At 40.5% G+C, this 20,064-nt stretch overlaps 1 protein-coding gene across 1 annotated transcript in view; it reads right to left on the reverse strand.

The window, feature by feature from the left end:
* Window positions 1-2,388: 2,388 nt before the first annotated feature.
* GPC6 (glypican 6) overlaps window positions 2,389-20,064 on the reverse strand; it is a 1,014,472-nt gene continuing 996,796 nt past the window's right edge. The window contains exons 8-9 of the mRNA XM_046664883.1: window positions 9,398-9,573; window positions 2,389-6,766 (exon numbers count right to left, since the gene is read on the reverse strand). Of these exons, the coding sequence (XP_046520839.1) occupies window positions 6,564-6,766; window positions 9,398-9,573 (379 nt within the window). The 3' untranslated portion in view covers window positions 2,389-6,563. The remainder of the gene's footprint in view (window positions 6,767-9,397; window positions 9,574-20,064) is intronic.

Consider the following 20,064-nt stretch of genomic DNA (forward strand, 5'->3'; position numbering starts at 1 on the left):
GTTTATTTACTCAGGATTTTAATTTTGAAAAAAAATTAAAACAGAAAGATACTAAGTGGCATTACAACTCAACATAAACTTTTAATATACACCCTCTGTGCAAGTAGACTTCTCCGGATTCCTGTTCACACACTTGTTGCCAATTCTCAGAACACTCTTGGATAATTCAATTGCCTTTTGTAATACAAAGCCCAAATTACCCTTACATACAGCCACTTTTCTGCTTGGTTGTCACAGATCTCAGTTCATATCATGGCCTCGCCTGCGTGACTGGGCAAGCTAATTAATCTCACTGTGCTTCATTTTATTCAGTATAAAACCAGGCATTATTATTCCTACATCATAGAGATTCTATAAAGATGAAGTGCATACAGATCTTAGCATAGTTCCTTGCTAAAATGTGCTTTAAAATGCAGCAAGTACCACCAGCAGGGTTGCTGCTTAGAGATGGGTCTTTTCAGAGCTTTAGCTTCACCAGATGGTAAAAGACCATGACTTTGGCCGTTAAGCTCAACATGGCTTTCCCCATTTAGCTCTTCAACCATCTCCCACCACCCGACAGCTCACTTCCCAGTCCCCAGCCACACTGGAGTACATGAAGATCTTTCCTGGGCTGACATCTTTGCATTGGTTTTGCCCTGCCTGGAAATCTCTGTCCCCAGGTCTGTACGTGGATGTCTCCTTCCTGAGATCACAGCTCAAGTTTCACTGGGGAGGCTCTCCTGGACCACGAGTGTAAGGGAGCGTCTCCTCCTTAGTCACTATTCCATTTCGTGTTTGAGTTCCTTCCTGGCACCTCCCACTTTCTAAAGTCATCTCGTTTATTAGCTCCTTGTGTGTTGTCTGTCTCTCCACTGCTAGGATGTAAGCGGTCTGAGAGCAGGAATCTCGTTGTCTTGCTCTGGCACCCAGAATTGTGGCGGGGATATGATAATTTCTCATTACGTATCTTTTGAAAGAATGAATAACTATTATTGCCTAGGCAAATTTTTTCTTTCATTTAAAAAATTCACGGATACTTGTTCTTATGGAAGAGCAGACGACTTTATTCAGGGTAATTATTCTTCCATTTGCCTTGAATCCAGTTTGATAGTCTTCTTTCTGCTTCTCTCCAAACTCGAGCTCTCACAGGGTAAGATTTCCATTTTCTTGCTCTGCTTTATGTTTCAACGTGTGCAAGAGCATGAGCCCTCTAAGCAGGCTACCAAGGCAGGCCTCTATCCTCCTGGCTTTGCTGTGTGGCCCATTTATGAGCTGACAGTGTACGTTTGGCCACATATTTATATCAGCAAATAAACTGTGCCTGTGGAGTGGAAATGTATCTGCACTAAATGAATTGTGAATATATATTTGAATAGACAAATGTGTGTCTAGATCTTTCTAGCTCTCAAGACATGAAACAACACTCCATGTCTAATTGCCTCTATTTTACAAGTTGGTATTTCAAAAATCAATGTCATTTTTCATATTCATGTGCATGTTTTGACTATATCTCAGCCCGTTTATCAAAAGAGCAAATTAAAATAAATATTGTTGTTACCTGATAGAACTGTCTGTGGTTTTATTATTATCTTTTTCCAAAGCCATTTGGATGTTTTCCTTTCCCATGGAATTGTTCTCAGTTTATTTCCAAACAATATTTGTTATAGTCTGGCTTCGTAGATGGAATTATCCTAAAGTTCCAAACCAACAAAGTAATAATGTGAGCTAAATTATAATATTGCCTACAGTGAAATGTTGCATTCATGGCAACTATATTTATATGGTTTCTTTATATAAAAGAGCGTTCTTGAAATAAGCAATGTAGTAGTATGAACCATAGTTAACTGTAGTAAAGAATGAATAATTTCCAACTGGTGGTTTTGGACAACCAGGGATTGGCACCTTGAGCAGGTTTAGCACAGAGTCAGAGTTTAATAAATATTTTTTAAATGAATCTTTAGCATGTTATATAATATTTAGCATTCCTGAGAGCATGAGAACTTTCAGAAATATAAAAATCAATGCAATTTGCTGAATTTGGAAATTGTTAGTCCTTTCACATATTATCTCATTTTTCTGACCTCATTTATAAAGTATTGACATCAGTTCTCGAGCCACTAAATTTTACCTAAGAGAGAAAAACAAAACAAAATAAGAGAGATGTAGTATTTTCCTTACACATTTGCAAAGCTCTAAAGAAGTACTGAAAATTCATGATTCCAAATGCCAAGCATACTTGAATGAGTGATGCTGATTTAATTTATGGTTGCTTTTCTTTTCTTTCTTTCTTTCTTTTTTTTTTTTAAATAAATATTGCAGTTTTTAAAAAGGCCTCAAACAAAATAATTCAAAAGCTCTGAAATTTCGACTATGACAATTATTAAGAAAATGCAGAAAGGGCACTGGTAGATTTTTTTAAAACTATTTTAATACAAGATTAATAGCAATTTTCTATCCAAATCAGAAATGAAAAATCTTAACCCAATAATATTTATTTGACAGTCACATAAAATTTTAGGATTGATGGTGCACACATTTGTCCTGCATATATATTATGCATATGCACACAGAAACCTCACTATTATGCCATCTTTAGGTGTCTTTTCATGGAAGTACCTCATTACAGGGCAATGTCAAAGATTCCAGTAACTATTCAACTTCGAATGAGGTTCAAATGGCCCCATGCTAGGCTGAGTCCTGTGCTGTAGCAAACCATGATATAGCAAGGCTCCAGAATGCATACAAATCAATACTCTATTTCTATAACTTGGCCTAAAACTAAACACTGGCTAATGTCTTCACCACGGAGGAACACATTGCAAATTTCTAAGTTATGATTTTCTTTACTCTTCTGTTGGCAAAGCTAAACTGCCCCTCTCTCCGTTAAGTTAAAAGTCAAGTCTGTTAGTGACTGTAAGTGAATGAAAATGAATTTGAATTTCTGCAAGTTTTGGATAAGTCAAAACTTGCATTTGCTAACACTTCCACCTTTAATCAAACCACGTGATAATTAGCCTTGCAAAGAGAAGTAATAAAAGAATCACAACTTAGGAATTTACAAAGTTTTTATTTCTCCTTGGTGACTTTAGTTGGTGTTCAGTGTGTAGCCAAAACTTGCGTGTAATGGCTAAAGAATTAAAGCAGGCTAATGTCTGCAGCAGGGAATATAAATTAAATATCAGCGTTCTGAGTCCAATAATATTTTCAATATGTTTGATTTATAGAATGTTACTTTTATAATTACTACTGCTTGTCAATGAATAATAGTGTTTTTCAGTGTAGACAAAGAGTATTTTCTATCCCTTACATTTCAAGCAGGTAATACAAGTTCCTTATCTGGGTAAGTCACTGCAAGGGAGTCAGATTGTAGTACTAAGGTTGTTCTACAATGGCTATAATTGAAGTGCATGACTTGACCTTCGCTAAAATGACCGAAGGATGTCATGGGGTCCTTCAATACAGAACCATAAGCAGGGCTAATTTGTAAATTTGCAAGTCATTCTTCTCTGCTAAAGACTTTAGCCTCTGTTTAGCTTTTGTTATAACATATACAAAGTATAATATACACCAATTACAGACGTGTATTTCTGTTAGAAAAATACATATTATAACTAAAGAACATGTAAATAGAGGCACTTCAATAAGCTAAGTGTTTGCAGTTATGAGCATCACCCAACAATTTCTAGTGTCTGATTTCAGTGAGCCCAATTCCTCTCTACTCATAACAGAGGTTACAATGTGATTACAGAACTTAGGGGACATCAAAGCAAATGAGGTCAGGTCAGGAAAAATAATGGAGCATCATTGAATCCCCTATCAATATGCTGAAACAAGAGAAATTAATTTGGCATGGAGGGGATTCCAAAATACTTACTGAAATGGGGTAACTAGACTAACCTGATTCCTTTAGAGCAGAAAAAAATTCTCTTGTTAAATTAGCCTGAAAATCATACAACATAGTAGGATGATGATAAAAACCAGGAAGTACAATTTGAATAATATTCTGACCACATCCATGCAGGTAACTAATATTGTGGCATCATTAACATAGTCATTTCAGCTCTCTGCCTGGCTCATATGGATCACTATATTTCACCAACATGAATAATATTGAAAATTAAGGTGTTGAAATAAATGAAGCAGGCGTTTATATATTATCTGTGTGTTTAGTGGGTACAGAACGTGGGTTCACATTCATTAGTATAAGGTGTATTCATATACATGCACAAAACCTTTTGGGGGTGAAAGCACAGGGAAAACAAGGCATTCTGATCTATTTCATAGAAGACAATGCAGAAATAGCTAAAAAGAAGAAAGATTTGGAGTATGAAGCCATAAAAACAAGTTATTATTCAAATATTCTGGAAAATCAAAGTTGATTTAATTTGTATTGCACCATAATTACTGGAGAAAGACAATACTGATTTCTGAACACACAATGAAATGAGCAACATAATGATTGGTCTTCTCAGAGATGTTTTATGTGTGATTGGTGGTAGGAAGCCAAAGTTTGGCAGTGAAATGGATGGTTTTCTAGAAGTATGTAATGCTGAATTAGATTAAGTGTTAACTTCATAAAGATTTAAATGAAAAGATGCCACAAAGTCTCTCAGAATCCTACATTTCATATTTCGTTAGGCATAAAATAGCAGTAGATGCTTCTAAATACTTTCAGTTTTGCAAAAGTGCTCAAATATACTTAATACTAGTGTGCCGCATGTGTTCTACTTAAATGTGATGACTAATCAATAACTAATTATAATTTTGATGAGAGTGGAGATTGAAAAATACCATTACTGTCAATGGGTTAATTAAAACATGACTGGCCTACAATGGTGTCCTGAAACATTACTTTTCCCAACCCCAGATACATCATAAAAACCAAGAAACACATGGGTAGCCAACTCTGTTCATAAAGCCCCAGTTTGGTTTATTTTACTTCTCTCTCTTAGGGGGAGCATAAGGCCTGGCTCTGGCCCTCCTGGCAGATCAGTTAGGCTGTGGCTCTAAACTGGCCTCTTGAGTTAGGACATTTATCCACGTGCCAAGCAGGAACCCTAGGCTGAAGGCGGTATACATGAAAGCAATGGTTTTTGTATGAAAACACATTCTTTACGCATACAGTTTCCACGACCAGTGAAGTCCTGCATACCCATGGCTCTCCGCATGAGCTCGGTACAGTCTGGAGCACCCAGGACAAAGCACACTCATGCAAAAAGGGTGTGCCCTGGAAACTTTTAATAAATGGACAGTTAGATACGTAAAAAGTTCTCTTTCTTGATTCTTGGTGCTCACAGATCATTGAGGAATCCCTTCTCTGAGCAGCACAAAACAAGAAGAGCTGGTTGACAAAACATTTTCGTTACAAAGGTGTGTCAACCCTGAGCTTGGAATTAAGAAGTTAAAATCTGTGATTTATATATATATAGATATAAAAATAGATGATCATACTAAGACTAAAAAAGTGAAAGAAATCTCCATGTCAATACTATATATATATATTTTCTGGCTTGACTTTTTTTGTTGTGAGTTATTTTGTAAGAGAATGCCCTTGTGGTACAGAAACCAATTGACACAAAGCAAATAGTTAAAAATGAAAACTCACTTATGGATCTAATTGTTTATCAGTTCATTAAAAGAACTCTTCTTCTGGGAAGGTAAAGAGCACAGGGGCAGAAACATCTAATTAATGTCAAACCTGTGGCTAAAGCAAAGTGATTCTATCATTGAGGATTATTTTCAATTCAGACCCTGGAGGAGGATGAATTGATGGGCGTGTCCACTAGTAACTGAAGATGAAGGGAAATCTGTGCCAATTGGATGCAGTGGATAGACACTAAGAGAATTAAGAGAAATGGTGCCAGTACTAAAATTGAAATTGGGCAGGGTGAGAGAGAGGTGCTGAGTCATAGTAATTTTTGCTCTCGTATTAAAGATGGAATTAGAAATTTAATATCAGTACCTCCAAATCAGTTTGGTTTTGTGTAGTTAGAGTGAAGACAATACCTTCAAGACAACAGTATATTTTCACTACATTAAAACAACTTCGAACTTTCTCCCTGTAAGCATTTTGTAAACTTGATTTGTCACAGAAAAGCTTACACTGGGAGTTGGCCGGCAATGTTGAACTTATGGCGTTAAAACTCTTATTTTTCTCTCGTTTGCTCTTTTGTTGAAATGCAATTGTCTTGGGGTTTGGATTGACCTTACAAGGAAAATTATTTTCTTTCTACCTTTTTTTTTAAAATGGGGAAAAAAAAAACTCACAACGTGAGATTCCTTTACTTCTGCAGCATAAAAGCAAATGAAGGTAAGAAAATCTCCTGGTACGAAAGATTTGAGTAAGAATTCTCTGGAATAAACAAGGTCCCCACAGATAGCTGAAAGAAAGAGGAAGCAGTCCTGTCTGGCACCCGGTACTCTTTGGGAAAACAAAAAGGAGGCAGAGTGCAGTACTGCTCTCTTCTCATAGAAAACGGTCAGTTTTTGTGGCATGGTCCATTGTCCAAGAGTGCAGGGAAAGAAGTGAGTTGGCCATTCAGATAGCTAAAATGCAGTTTCATCTGACCAAAAACCCAGGATTATCTGCACAGTCTCTGTAGTGCCAGGACGATGCAGACGAGAGACCCTGAGAGCAGGGAGTGGCCGAGCTGGGCTGCAGAAGAGTCTACTTCTCTCCTGTCGGGATCAACTGCAGGGGCCTCTGTGGTGACAAACTCGAACTCTGTGGGACACACATCATCCATGCACCCACTGCCACTCCCTGAGCCGCTGGATTCATCACCTGGCATGGGAAGATTGAAAAATAGAGTTAGATCACAACCAGGAAAGAGTGGGGACACATGACAGATTTGGTCATGGTGGCTGAAGGGTTTTGTTTACTAAACATTTGCTTTTGCATCTCCATGTGAATTGCATTCCTTTGAAGTCCCAAACCACTACCCCAGCATCCTCCTTTGTCTTTAGCTGAAGATGGTATTTAAGGTGGTGGCTTCAGCCATTTTGGTGAATTACATGGTTTTCCTGGGTTTCTCCCATGTATACATGTTATTAAACTTTGTTTGAGTTTTCTCCTGTTATTCTGTCTTATGTCAATTTAATTCTTAGACCAACCAGAAGAACCTAGAAGTGTAGAGGAATATTTCTTCCTCCCCTACACCTTGCTGAGACTGCTTCCTCACCTGGAAAAATGAGAATAATCATATCTATTTCACAGAATTGTTATGGGGTATAAGTGAGAAAATGTTCCTGTGAGGACTCAGGAAATTGGTTATGACATTTGCTATTTCCCCTACTTGTTCAATGATTCCATCCAATAGGTCTAAACTCCTCCCTGCTGGCCTAAAATGGTAAAGCCCTGATTGAGCTGCTCCTGAAAGACTGGCGCCATCTTGGCTGCACAATGCTACTTAAGTAAAGCCAAGGTAAGGTAGGGACTCTTCTAGTGTCCCCAGAATGAGAAAGGCACAACTCAGCACAATTCTTTTTTTTTTAATGGGACATCTAAATACCAGATAAGATATTTGAATACATGATACCAGGTTCTTAACATTTTCTCTGATTTATCTTTAGTGGCCTTTACAAGGGGTAAAATGACCATTAAGTAAATTCAGAGATAGCGGAATTGCTCAGGGAATTGTTCCAAACACTGGCATTATGAACAAGAAGTAACATAACCTTTACAAAGATACTATTAAAGCAATTTAGAATATTAAAAATGTGGTAAGCAAATAATGACAGGAGATTCCAGCTGAGAAAAATAATGGCCCCATCACTTTCTGAAAGGGAATCACAAATGCAGTTATTTAAGGGGCGATTTTAAAAAATGTCAAAAGCAATAAGGATGATGATGACTAGAAGATGTAATAATGGTTTGTAGGACAGACATTATCCTAAAAGGCCAAATTTCGTGTTTGGGTTACGGCTAAGCGGTACTCTCCAATGTTGCTGCAAGAACTCTTTTCAAAGACATTCCCTAAGCTTTGCAGATTGACATGTATGTAACATGGTCAGAGAGGAGAGAGAAGCATGGCCAACATCAACTAACTCTCATGCATCTTGAATTATGTATTCCAGCAGTCATTCTCCAGATAATAAAGCATTTTAATAGATAGGGAACCGGAATGGGTAAATTGAGAGGAGTGAGGCTAAGGAATGAGCAGGGGAGAAGCAGGAAAGGCTAAAACGTGTGTAAAGTTCTCTTCTGAAGAGGGAAGAAGAGGTTTAGTAAAGAGGAAGAGAAATAATGGAAGGATTCTGAGAAATTTTACAGCAATGAAGTCTATTGGGTTGGAATTATCTTGCATTTAGAAAATTAATTTTTGAGTTATTTAAAATGGAGTGAAGCACTGAAAGTTTTCTGCAGGGGACAACTCAGTAGGATGACAGCTTAGACTTAGATGACTTAATGTTTTCCACCTGTAACTTGTTTCTTTCTGTCTCATTAATTCGAGCACACAAGCATCATCTTTTGCTTCATTGACCAAATTACAGAATCACTGGCAATTCCACCTCTTATGTTCGAGAAATCTTTTCCTGAGAACTCTCTCTATAAGGGTACATACTTTTAAAAAAGCAAAAAATCCCCAACAAAACAAAAACCAAAAAAATTTGTCTTAATACTTATGCATCTTGAAATCCTTTAGACAAAACATATACAGGTAGTTTCATGTCAATATTCTCTTAGTAGTCTTTTAAATCACTTCTGATGCTTTTGCGATGTTTAATAAAATATGCATGTGTAATATTGCATCAGCATTTTACTATATCTCTCAATATTTCAGATACAAATGTCAACGGTTGGGGTATGTGCATGACTCATAGAGAATGAATGCAGTTGAATCCATAGCATGACAGGTATTATATTAGCTCCTTTACATATGGCCTCAAATAAAGCTTCCCAATAGCCCCTTAGGCGAGGATGCTTCCCATTCTGTAGAAGAGGAACTTGAGACTTAAGAAGTAATTTGTTGAAGACCTCAGTTCCTACGTGATAAAACAGGGATTCTGGCCCAGCCTTGTCCGAGTGAGCAATTTTCAGAACATTCTTCTTTTGGTGGTTGGGAGGAGGGACAGGAGTTTGGAGCAGAGACATAAATGCTGACAGGGAAAGGAGAAAGTGAAAACATTACTTTGTTGCTTTATCATTAATGACTCAACTGGCAGATGAAACTCAATTTCAGCTTTGGTACAGGTGAATGTCATCTGCTGAAACTCTTCCTTAAGACGGTTATGATTTTAGGAGTACCCTAAGTCTTGCGGACCAGAGCTCTCTCTCCAAAGGACTATAAACAGCTTTGCAGAATCGGTAAGCATGACACAAGAGTAAAGGTGTGTACTGCTCTTGAAGAAAATGATAGTGTGAACTTCTTTAACCATTTCTCACTCTGGAGAGTACTGGTAAAGACTTTCTTACTCGTGTCCTGGAAGTTGACGTCATTGCCATTGTACGCATTCTTTAGTTTGTTGGTCATCACACGGAGAGCCATGATCTGCTGCCTGATGAACGTGTCGGGCCGCGTGATATCCACATCCACCTCAGGATTGTTGATCTGGTTGGTCAGCCCATCATTCATGATCTCAGGCAGGTATCTGCAGGGCAGAGAGGCAGAGAACAGATTAGGGTGAGGCAGGAGGGCCCTCGAGACCAGAATCCACCATGCTGTCTCTAACAGTGAGCCAAAACATCGGCAAAAACGGGGCTCAATTCCTGGAAAAAACACCAAACAGTAGAGGTAAGTAACACATTTTCTCAGAGGGAGATACAGCTAAATGGCTTTAGACAAGTTTTTTAAATGGCACTGAATTCTTAGGTAGACTTGCCTACAAATGAGTGTTCAACTGGGGACTTATAGGAACTGTTACTTAAAATTAACTACTCCTGGGGTTGGCCCCGTGGCCGAGTGGTTAAGTTCGTGCGCTCCGTTGCAGGAGGCCCAGTGTTTCGTTGGTTTGAATCCTGGGCGCGGATTGCCTGTCCCCCAGGTTTTCCTCGTCTGCAGTGCACTTTTCCATTTAAATCTCAAAGATTCTTAAAGACTCAGGTCAATTCACACTTTCTCCTTAAGATATTTCCCAGCTTTGAGGGATCTGCCCATTGCTTCCTAGGGCTACCAGGTTGGGCTGGGCAGGTGGTACAGTACACAGAGTCACCTGCCGAGGGAGTGAGTGAGGGCTGAAATCCAGCCCGGGTTCTGTGCCCATGGAGCTATGCACTTGCGCAGCACCATTGACCAAAAGGGCTGCTTTTTTCTTTTCTTTTTGGGAATTTTTTTATTTTAGAAAATTTCAATATATACCAAAGTAGAGACAATAGTATTAGGAATCCTCATGGACGCATGTGGATGCCTTTTTCTAATTCCTGCAAACGTGCTATATTTGTCTGTGTCCTGGTAAGATACAGATGGCACACTCAAAAGGGGGTAAGAAAGAGAGTTTAAAGAAAAGCCTATTACAAAGGTGTGGACAGGGTGAAAGGAAACCAGTGCAGAGCGGTGAAGAAACCAGGAGCTGGCAAGAGCAGAAGGGCCAGAGGGAAGGAGCTGTTACCAGAATGCACAGGAAGTGAAATCACAGACAGGGGCCAAATGACACAGCAGCTGCCAAACCCAGGCCTGGTAGGGAGGGAGCTGAGGGAATGATACTCCGACTTCTCTAGTCCCTCCTTCTGACCTCCAGCTGCTGCCTCTCATTGGCTGAACCCAACTGGAAGCCAGTGGTCAAGGGGACCCAGGTGATGCAGTTTGTGGAGGTTCCTTCAGGGTACCGCTCCAGGGAAGGGATGAAGAGGGATCTCAAGAGGAATCAGAACATCCAGCACAGGCACCCAACAGGCTGGTGGCAGCCCTGCGAATTGCTATTATTATCATTCTTCTACTGCCTCTACTATTGTTGCTTAAAAGCTCAAAAAACTTCCTGTCTTCTATTTTGTTATTCTTATTTACATAGTCTTGTACAATATACTTATGCTTAAAACTTTCTTCCTTCCTGCAGGTCATTTTCCCAGTTCCGGAAACCAAAAGCTCTATCCATCAGCTTCCAAAAGAAGAAACAGAAACACACAGGGAAACTTTTATATTTTAAGCCTCTTCTCAGGTATTGAAATCTTATGTATGATGTATTGGTGTATGAATTGGTTTACCCATTTTAAATCAGAGGTGCCCTGAATGAGCTCCATGTCATCATCAATATCTTGAAGAAAATCACCTTCACAATGCTCACTACATAATGAATAATGAAACACATAGAGTGCCTTGCAAATTCTTTTCCATAAAGTTTCACAGTATCTATGGCCCTGAAAAAATATTCTAACTGAAATAAAAAAAAGTCATAGAACCATATCTCTTTATTTTTGCAGCAAAGCATAACTTCTATGCTGTCTTTTAATATATCTGGTATATCAATAAATTCTTGTTAGATTCGGAGAGAGTTTCCTGATATAACTTCTAAAATATGACATTGGGTTGACTATTATTGACATTCAATTACATGTACTAGGTTCCATGAGCTCTACATAATTATTAAAGCCCATTGGAATAAACAGTAGCAAGGGCAGGCCAGGCTTTGCTGACACAGGAGTTAGAGGTGCCGAAAGGTGACCGTCACTTCTGGTGTTGCGCCATCCACGTTTTAGACAATGATTCCTGCAGCTGCGCCTATGCTGAGTCAGAGCAGGGCTTTGTTTCTTTCAGATGCTGTGTGCACTGCACTGCTAGCCGAGACTCATTTATCAGAAGCTGACTGCGATAGCTTACATGGGAATGCTGCCCCTGGGAGTCTGAGCATCCAGGAACAATAAGAGACTGCCAGATAAACCCAGCTTTAACTGTGCCTACTGATGCTCAGCCACTTACAATAAAAACAAGTGACAATGCACCCATGTCTTCAAGAACCTTTTCTACTTTTGCTGTATTGAAAGGGTGACTTTAGAGACAATGTGGAAACTTAAACTGAAAATACAGTTGAAAAAGAAATGGCCATTCTGTCGCTCCAGAGGTACATCCTGAGGCCAAATCTAGGGGCGTCCAGAGTGCAGCCCAAAGGATCTATGGAAGCCCAGTTCAGCACCATGACTCCTGAGCCCATTTATTTGCTGCCTCTTTACATATCACTCATATCCTGCAAGAATGGATGCATCTTTGAGCCCCTACTATTCTTCCCTTTATTAGATTTTGCACCAGCTCTTTGGCATGCCAGCATTCTACTTTGACACCATTACAGTTCCGGGAGACATGGAAAGGAAGGAGAATCTTGCGGCAGACAGACCAGGTTCCAAGGCTGGATGCACATTTACCCCAGTCAGGGAGAACCCAGAAATGGGGACAAATTGGAGGGGTGTCATTATTTGCCAATGCTTCCTGCTGGGGTGTGGTAAGTGGGTGGCATCCACGAACAGTCAAGCATAGCTTCTCCATTTTGGTTACCTTCTATTTTGCAAGAGCATTAGGAACTAAATCTTCAGCAGCTTTGCAAAATTACTTTTCTTCACATGATGGTCTGAATGTTTGTGTTACCCCCGAATTCATATGTTGAAAACCCAATGCCCAAGGTGATGGTATTAGGGGGTGCGGTCTTTGGGAGGTGATTAGGATTAGTGCTTTTATAAAAGAGGCCTCAGGAGCTTCCTAGTCCCTCTGCCATGTAAAGATACAAGGAGAAGTCTGCAACCCAGAAGAGGCCCTCAGTCGATCATGCTGGCACCTGATCTTGGACTTCCAGCCTCCAGAACTGTGAGAAATAAATTTGTACTGTTTATAAGCTACTCAGTTTGTGGTATTTTGGTTAGAACAGCCCAAACACAGTAAGACAACATCTAATTTTGTATTTTTGATGTAGGCTTCGTTGATTACATCTAAACAATATAGCTGATTAGGGTGGAAGAGTCTCATAGGAACTTAGGAGGGACTGATACAGTTAGTCTTGAGGGGGCAGGCTCTGTGCCAGGACCCCCACTGGCAGAGCTGACAGCCTCTGTCACCTGAGAGACCTCAAACCTGAGAGACAAAGACTTGTCCCCACAGCAGTTTCCCACTGGCCAGCCACATGCCTGTCATGGCCACCATTCAAAATCCCTCCTTTCAGCTGAGCCAATGCTTCCAGAAGGTCCCTGTTGATATAGGAACGTGCCTGCTGGGAGGAGAGGCATGTTAACTCATCAGTAGTCAGTATTTCTTATCACCACGTTAATGCTGGAAGTTGTTCTGAGGTAAGGAACTGTGTAGTGAGAGGAAGGGACAAACAGCCCTCAAGATTTAATGGGATTTGAAGCTAGTGCAAGTCTGAGGAACGAGGTGCTCGGAAAGAGGGTCACCCTGTGGTGCCCAGCAGAGTTGGCAAGAGTCCAGGTGGAAGTAGGGGCAGGAACAGGGAGAGATGGGTGTCTAGGTACTGGCCTGGGTTTGTTTTCAGATGCCTGACACTTCCTCCCACTGCTCCTGCCTCAAGGCACACTTGGAAGATGGTGGGGGGTGGGGAAGCAGATTCAATCCTGCTTGTTGCCACAAATGGGCTCCATTCAACACGTCTCTACAGCAATTTCTAATTCTCAGTAAGCTACATACATTCATCTTCAGTGAGTTTAAGGGTTTACCTAATCTGAGTAGATATAATACTAATATAGGTCCAAAATTCCTCATCTGCAGTTACAAAATTCAAAAATCTTCAAGGATTTTTCCTGCAATCCATTCATTAGCAAAACTTGATCTTATCCCTACTTATCCCAGTTAGTGTGAATAGTGCTACATTTTGCTGTGGAAATTTAATGTGTTTGATTGTGGGTTGCAGCCTCAGACCCCACTGGGAGTATTACATTATACACAGTATACGCACTGTGATGATTTTCTAAAATCTAAAAAATTCGGAATTCTGAAACACTGATGGTCCCAAGGATCTCAAACAAGGGATTGTGACCCTGTGGCACCCCTAACCTCTTTCAGAAGCTTTCTTAAAACTCTAAGTTTTAAACTTCGCACCCACTAGGATGGCTATTATTTGAAAAACAAACAGAAAACAGAAAATAATAAGTGTTAGTGAGAATGTGGAGTGGAGTGTAAGTGCCTGACATTAAGTTTTTGATTGTTGAGGCATCCATTGCAAAGACATACATCTTCAGTTAACATACTGCCAGCTGTATGACACGGCTACTAGCAAAACAACCAGATAAGGAAGCAGACCGCCTCCACCCAGGAAGGTCCCTTTTCAGAAAGCCCTGGGCAACCTAGATAACTGACTGCTTGAGTGACCCCACTTCTCCCTTCTCTTACCCTAATTCTCACTCTTGTGCTTCAAGTTAGCCAATAAAGATCAAACCCTTGAAACCCTAGGCACCCCACCCTCGGGCCCTAGTAAAGGCAGAGCCCCAGGACTGCTCTCTCTCTCTTACTATCTACCTGAGACCTAGCTGTAAGGCCCTCAGAGAGCCATGTACACTCCAGGACCTTTGAGTAATAAATCTTGTTCCTCAAAGTTCCCTGATGGATTCTTGCTGAAGCGCATTCTGCAATCCTTATAGGAACCGCAAGAGTGGACCCAGCCTTAAGTAGGGGCCCTGGTGTGGGAAATGTCTGTGAAGCTCACTATGAGTGATGTGTGCCCAGGTGAGTGACACGGGCATTCCTAACTGAGGGCAATGCCATCAATAGACTTGGGAACTACGAATCATGGCAAAATGGGAAATCCCGTGCATCGCTAGAGGGAATGTAACGTGGTACAGCACTAGGGAAAACAGTATGGCAGTTCTTCCAAAAATTAATCACAGAATTACCATATGACTCAGCAATTCCGCTTCTGGGTATATATCCAAAAGAACTGGAGGCAAGGACTTGAACAGATATTCGTAGGCTTCTCTTCATAGTAGCCTTATTACAACAGCCATAAGGCAGGAGCAACCCAAGCGCCCATTGAAGGTTGAATGGATAAACACAATGTGGTATCTACGTACACCACATTGGACATTATTCAGCTTTAAACAGGAAGGAGATTCTGACCCATGCTACAGTGTGGATGAACCTTAAAGACATCATGTTTAGTGAAATAAGCTGGTCATAAAAGGACAAATATTGTATAAATCCACCTATATAAGGTACCTAAAGTAGTCAAATTCATACAGAAAGTAGAATGGTGGTTGCCAGGCTAGAAGGAGGGAGGAGTGGAGAATTAGTATTTAATAGGTGCAGAGATTCAGTTTGGGAAGATAAAAAGGTTCTGTAAATGGATGGTGGTGATGGTATACAATAATTTGAATGTACTTATGCCACTGAACTGTACATTTAAAAATGGTTAAAATGGTAAATTTTATGTATATTTTACCACAATTTTTAAAAAAATCTAAGTTTTAAGTATAATTTTTCTTAAGTTCTTAATACACTAGACCGCTTTTTTCCCTTTCCATTTTTCCTGACTGGAAAGTGGATTTACTCAAAGCATACTGTGATGTTACGCTTTAAGTGGATTTACAAATTCTTGAAGACTGCTAAGCTGGAGTTGTCTGTGGCATTAGGTGCTTCAGTGAAATGTGACACTGAGATATGGGCAAAGGCCCAGAGATGGACCCAGGGTACCTGAGATCTCTATGAGACTCAGCAGTGTGATCATGAGCAAGTTATTTAGCTACTTTATATAATTACACACAATTATTCTTATATTTATAGGAATAACACATTTATTTCATGAGCTGCCATATTGAGCTAAGATACATGAAAATGCTTGAAAATATAACACACTATGCAATTCTAGTGTATTCTTATGAAAATTAAGTTGTTAACACAGCTCCCTCAAGTGCCAAACTTGTTTCTTAGGAGTGGCTGACAGTAGCAGAGTTTGGAGTTTTAAAGTCTGAATTCATGTACCGAAGAATGATTTGTTGTGGCTTTCCTTGAGCTGGAGGATGTATGGTGTGAAAAGGTTTGGGAACTCTTGGAGGACACAGAACTCATTGGTTGCAGCACTGAGCAGAAGCTAAATTCTCTGACTTGGCCTCTTAATCCATTGGCAGGAGCTCCCCCACCCACCCTTTTTTGGTAGAACTGGAGTCAGCCAACTACAGCACGAATAGGAAAGAAGACCCACGGGTCAGTTCTCAGGTCTGCCGGACTGTCGGCAGCAACACGTTCCCTTCCTCCTTTGTGTAGCCACATTTTAAAGCACTTGCAGGAGATGCATGCAGCGTCCCTCTCCCCCAGGACAGTCAATCTTCATGGGGTCTTCCCTCCCAAGGATACTGCAGAAGGGAAGCGGGCATTCAGCAATGCCAGGTTTGACAATTGCCAGTTGTCTTCCAGACTTCCCACCTTCCCAAGTTGGTTGCCTGGCTGGGTATACATCAAATATTTCACAGTTCTTTAAAATGCAGCTTGAGTGCTTTAGGACACATTTCACAATCAGACTAAAACAACATTGTCCTGCCAGATCTGCCAAGTCACTATCTTTGACAGATTTCTTATCACCGTGCATCATTTCATCCCTCTTCCATCTGCTCAAACTTACCCAGTCATGACTTGCTATTTTCTTTGCTTAGTCAATCCACTCAGTGGCTGGTGAGAGTGACTGATGTATCTTCTAGACTTTTCTACTTTTCCTATTTCTTATAATTTACTGTATTTACCTCCTGGCCTTGGAAGGGATTTCCTTGGGGACACAGTTATTTCTGTGAGGATCAGCTGCCTTGAAAAACAGCAGAATCTCCCTGCAAAAGCTATATTTCCAACGGATCCGATTAATCCTCGTCTCTCAGCCGGCATCTCCATCGTCTCTTCCCAGAAGGCATTTTAAAGAAAGGACACAGTGACAGTGAAACACTGGCTTACAGGGAGGAGAAGCAGAAAGTTGTTTTGCCAGTTTTATGGGGGAGAGGGAAGAGTCTGGAAATAACTGACTCAAGAAACCCTGAAAACTCTGACATGATGGATGTCCTATCATGAAATCCATGTGCTGTTGGGACTTGCTCCTCAGACTGGCTTTCACACGCATTCTTCCTGCCCCATCCCATTGTCTTCCATACTTCTCCTTCCTTTTTAACCCCTATAAGCTTGGGAGAAGAATCCCATGAAGAGGAAACAAGCCTCAAGGAGGATATGGAGGATGTAATTTGACATGGCTATGTCCTCACAAAGTGAGAATCTGCCTCTATGACAAAAAGGTAAGAGTCTGTATGAATACCATGAGGGACTTATGTTTTCTTCTGCTGCTGCCTGACAAAGTTCTAAGCTGTATTAGCTAACTATCCACAAGTTTTATTTGCTTCTGAGTGTATGCTTTTCTGCGACCCATCGAATCATTCTTCTCTAGCTACCGTACAGACAGGTCATTCCGGCCACCTGGCTGCCCAAAATGCCCTTCTCAGGGATGACGGATGACTGCAAATGTCCTCCCAGGGTCTCTGGGTCACCCTGGGAACTTTAGGAGGCCTAGATTTGTAACCTGCACCATGACTGTTTAATTTCTTTTCCCTTTGGCCTTCTAGATTATTATTGATTTTCCTCCCTTACTTACTAGCTTCCTTTCAATTCCTGTTTGAGTTGAGTCAGAGTGTTGCTTTGTCTTCTCTCATTTCTCCCTAGAAGTTGCTTAGACAAGTGAGAAATGGGAGGACCAGAAGTTTCACTTGCAAACTGACTTTCCTGCTGGTCGCTGAAGATGCAATAGGCTGCTTTTCTTGAGTGACAGACACTGCCGTGAATTGTGAGGAAAATCCTTTATTAGCTATTCTGATAAAGCAGGATGTGAATCTGAGTACTAACTGCTATGTACTGAATGTTTGTGTCCCCGCAAGATCCATATAGTGAAGCCTCAATCCCCAGTGTGATGGTATTAGGAGGTAGGGCCTTTGCGAGGTAATTAGGTTGCGATGAGGTCCTGAGGATGGAGCCCCTCTGATGGGATTAGGACCCTCATAAGAAAAAGAGACCAGAGCCATCTCTCTCATTGCCGCATGGTGGCACAGGGAGAAAGCCGCCATCCACAAGCCAGGAAGAGGGCCTTCACTAGAACCCAACCCTGCTGGCACCCTCATCTCGGACTACCAGCCTCCAGACTGGAAGAAATTAGTTTCTGTTTAAGCCACCCAGTCTATGGTATTTTTGTTATAGCATCCTGAGCTAAGACACTTATTGAATCAAGTACTGACAAGAAATTCAACGTACCCATCCTTGGCTCATAAGTGCATCACATTTGAGACGAGGGGTTGGTACAGACAATATCCTGTATCGTGAAGGCTGTGCTTTATTTCAAACTTAAAATTCGCTCTTGCTGCACATGTGAACACTAAGCAATTCGTTGTTGAGATGACTTTGACCTGGCCTGTGCTCTGGCTATCCTTAGTGGGTGATGTTACAACTGAACCACATGACCTCCCCGGCCCAGTTGCTGTATTTCTTTTTTTAATATAAGAAAAGCCCCATTGAAAGGAACATCAAGGGTATCCATGGAGACAAAGAGAAAACAACAAATTGTAACACCCTCCCTGAGGCTTGTGCGTGAACTGAAAAAGGGAATATCTTACATGTTAATAGGAGCTTAAAGTACGGCTGCCAGACAAAATAAAATACGAGATTGACAGTTACATCTGAATTTCACATAAACAATGAATCCTTTTTTAGTATAAGTGTATTCCATTTGCTGTCTGGTGTTTTATGTGCTAAATCTGGCAGCTCTGCCTTAGAGCCTTGCTACTCAAAGTGTGGTCCCTGGACCAGCAACAGCTGCATCCCCTGGAAGTTTGTTAGAAACGCAGGATCTCAGGTCCCATTCAGACTTATCAAAGCAGAATTTTTAACGAGATCCCCAAGAGTTTAGCCTGCACATTAACACTGGAGAAGCATTGTTTCAGAGTTTAGGAACTATTTTCATAGACATTATTGTATTGGTCTTGAAATTGTCTCAGTGGTTTGGAAAGGGAAGGGTAAGCAAGTAAGGGCTTCTCTTAACCACCTGATGTCAGAATGGAGGTTTAAATGCCAACAGAGTCATCAGCATGCCGGCAATTTCCTCCCATCCAAAGGCCAGTCTCTTCCTTCTACCTCACCTCCTCTTTCCAGGCCTGTTTAGCTACTGAAGCAGTGAGATCAGCCAGAGATGGGCCAGAGTGGGAGCAGGGGGACAAAAGTGGGCTCATATTCCAGGGGAGCCACTCCTCACACACCCTTGACCATTATCTCAGTACAAGATTTTACCCTGCGGCCGCCATTAGCAGCCTCATCTATGTGTATCTTGTTCTCTATTTCATGTCATCACTAATTTCAACAGGTGTCATTCATTTAATAACAGCTATTTGGGAAAATAAGATAATCATCAGAGTAAATGGACATATCCACTGTAGGAGTCATTTTGATTTCAGAAATGTTAAAATGTGAAATAGGTATGTTTTTGAATCAAGGAAGTATGGTAAAGAGCTATGGGGTAGGATTCAGAAAATCATCGGGAGAAATGTGGGTGATGGAGAAAAGCCGATCAAACACTGAGATAGGACAAAAGGGCTGCAGGAGTGGGTGTGAACCGAAGAATGTGACTGAAGAGTCTGATGGGTAAAATAGAAAGAGAGAAAGAAATGTGTGGGTTAACAGTGGCCTTATCCCACAGACTTGAGTTTAAAAACTCCAGACTGTAAGAATCTCTATCAACGCTAAGTCTCTCTGTTCCATATCCACTGACACTTGTTGATAGACTTTTTTCTTAAGTAAATGTTCTGGTTCTTTTATTTCATGTGGGTTATGAGAATAACTTTCTTTTTTCAAAGCATTCCTGAACATTTAAGACGGCCTATTATCTGAGAATCCATACTTCAAAAGTAGGGAAGAGAATAGGTTACTATTTGCCTTATGAATGGCTTTTTAACTTACAATATAGTTCAGTGGAATTTCTTTAAATGAAAAACTTTTCTCACGTGTTTCTAGATCAATTAATATTTGGATGAGAAGAAAGCTTCAATTAAATTTGATTCAACAAGTCTTTATTGGTTGTCTACTTACTATGCTATTAAATATAAAGTTAAAATATTAAGATTCCATTCTAGAGAAAGAATAAAAAAAGGAACTAAAAGAAACTACGAAATTGTAATTTTTTCAATGGGAACATAACTTGAATCACAAA

This window comes from Equus quagga, chromosome 6, assembly GCF_021613505.1.
Source record: "Equus quagga isolate Etosha38 chromosome 6, UCLA_HA_Equagga_1.0, whole genome shotgun sequence".
Lineage (NCBI taxonomy): Eukaryota > Metazoa > Chordata > Mammalia > Perissodactyla > Equidae > Equus > Equus quagga.